The sequence below is a fragment of the Cryptosporidium hominis genome, assembly GCF_000006425.1.
Source record: "Cryptosporidium hominis TU502 chromosome 3 CHRO013171, whole genome shotgun sequence".
NCBI lineage: Eukaryota > Apicomplexa > Conoidasida > Eucoccidiorida > Cryptosporidiidae > Cryptosporidium > Cryptosporidium hominis.
Window position 1 is genome coordinate 1 of NW_666676.1, and position 1,774 is coordinate 1,774.

At 29.7% G+C, this 1,774-nt stretch overlaps 1 protein-coding gene across 1 annotated transcript; it reads left to right on the forward strand.

Moving 5' to 3' along the window:
* The first annotated feature begins 347 nt into the window (after positions 1-347).
* Positions 348-785, forward strand: Chro.30438 (U5 small nuclear ribonuclear protein). Its single annotated transcript, XM_660004.1, has 1 exon — positions 348-785. The coding sequence occupies one exon, from the start codon at positions 348-350 to the stop codon at positions 783-785; it is 438 nt and encodes a 145-aa protein (XP_665096.1).
* Positions 786-1,774: the final 989 nt, after the last annotated feature.

Sequence of the window (1,774 nt, forward strand, 5' to 3'; positions counted from 1 at the left end):
TTTCTCCTACTAAAGATCCAAAATATTATAGTAATTTATTAGCAGAGAAATATGGTTGGGATAAGCTTGCAGTAAAGTCATTATGGGCATTTGGACCAGATCCTAACATAGGAAGTAATGTTTTATTGGATGATACTTCTTCTATAACAGTTGATAAAAAACTTTTATATGATGTTAAGGATGATATAATTCAAGGATTTAACTGGGCAGTTAAAGAAGGTCCTTTACTTGAAGAGCCAATAAGAAATGTAAAATTTAAGATACTTGATGTGAACCTATCTTATGATAAAGTTAGTAGGGGAACAGGACAAATAGTTCCAGCATCTAGAAGAGCTTGTTACACATCGATGTTTTTAGCATCACCAAAGATTTTGGAACCAATTAGTCTAGTAGAGATAATATGCCCATCGGGTTTGGATGAATTTATTAATAATATAGTATCAAAAAGAAGAGGCCATGCAGGCAAGGAAATTCCAATTCCTGCTTCACCATTAGTTACAATATTAGCATTTGTTCCAGCAATAGAGACTTTTGGATTTGAAACAGATTTAAGAATTCATACAAGCGGACAAGCATTTTGTACAAGCTGTTTTGACCACTGGGCAATAGTTCCAGGTAATCCATTGGATAGGAATATTTCATTAAGACCTTTAGAGAAAGCTCCTATTCCACATTTAGCTAGAGATTTTCTTCTTAAAACAAGAAGAAGAAAAGGTTTAAGTGATGATGTTAATATTCAAAACTTTATCACTTGTCCAGAACTTATTAAAGCTTTGAATTATTAATTAGTTAATATTACTTAAATAGACTTAGAATATAACAACTAATATGATAAAAATAGTAAAGACTCGTGTATTTAAGAAGAACAAATCTCAATTAAATAATAATTAAAAAAAATGATATTATTTTTACTGATAATATAACAAATAGTCTGTAAATTCTACCATTAGTCCTAATAATATGAGTTTGGATTACGTGGTGTAATTCCAATGTGGATAATTATTAAAGCAGTATCAGACAAATTACGTCAGATAAAAGAATAAATATCCGCAATCTCAATAATAAGAATAGAATTCTATGATGAAATAACCTTTAGATTAAGGTAATTAGATAGTGATTGGACTGATAAATTTACTCGTATGATCTTATGATATCAGAATCACCTGGGTCTGTAACAGTCATGCAGCTAACACGATATAGTTTACCACAAGAGGTACCTAAATCATTGTTACCACCTTGGAAATGGTGAACACCAATCTTGGAGAGCATTGCATAGTATTCAATTTCGGATCTTCTTAGAGGAGGGCAGTTGTTTGAGATTATAACCAAACGAGCAGTACCATTTCTGATAGATTTAACAGTCGAACGGTATCCAAGACAGACCTTACCACTCTTCATGACAAGTTGTAAGCGACTGGTCATACCTTCAGATTTACCCTTAGATGAACCCTTCTTGGCCATTTTTATTTATACCTCTTCACAAACTAAGATCTGAGTCTTGAAATTATTTTAACTTTTTTCTTTTAGATAACTTATTTCAATTTCTTGAAACTCGTCTTGTTTAAGAATAATTGATTATTTCCCAATAATTTGTCTAATTGGACTCGCGCCATAAACAAGAAAATATAAATTCTTTTTTCTTTTAAAATTGTTATTTAATTAAATATATAATATATAATGTATGTATATTGTATATATAAATATATATATTTATATATATTATAAATTTGTACCTGAATTTTTTTGTGTATTATAATCTCTATAGACTATTAGT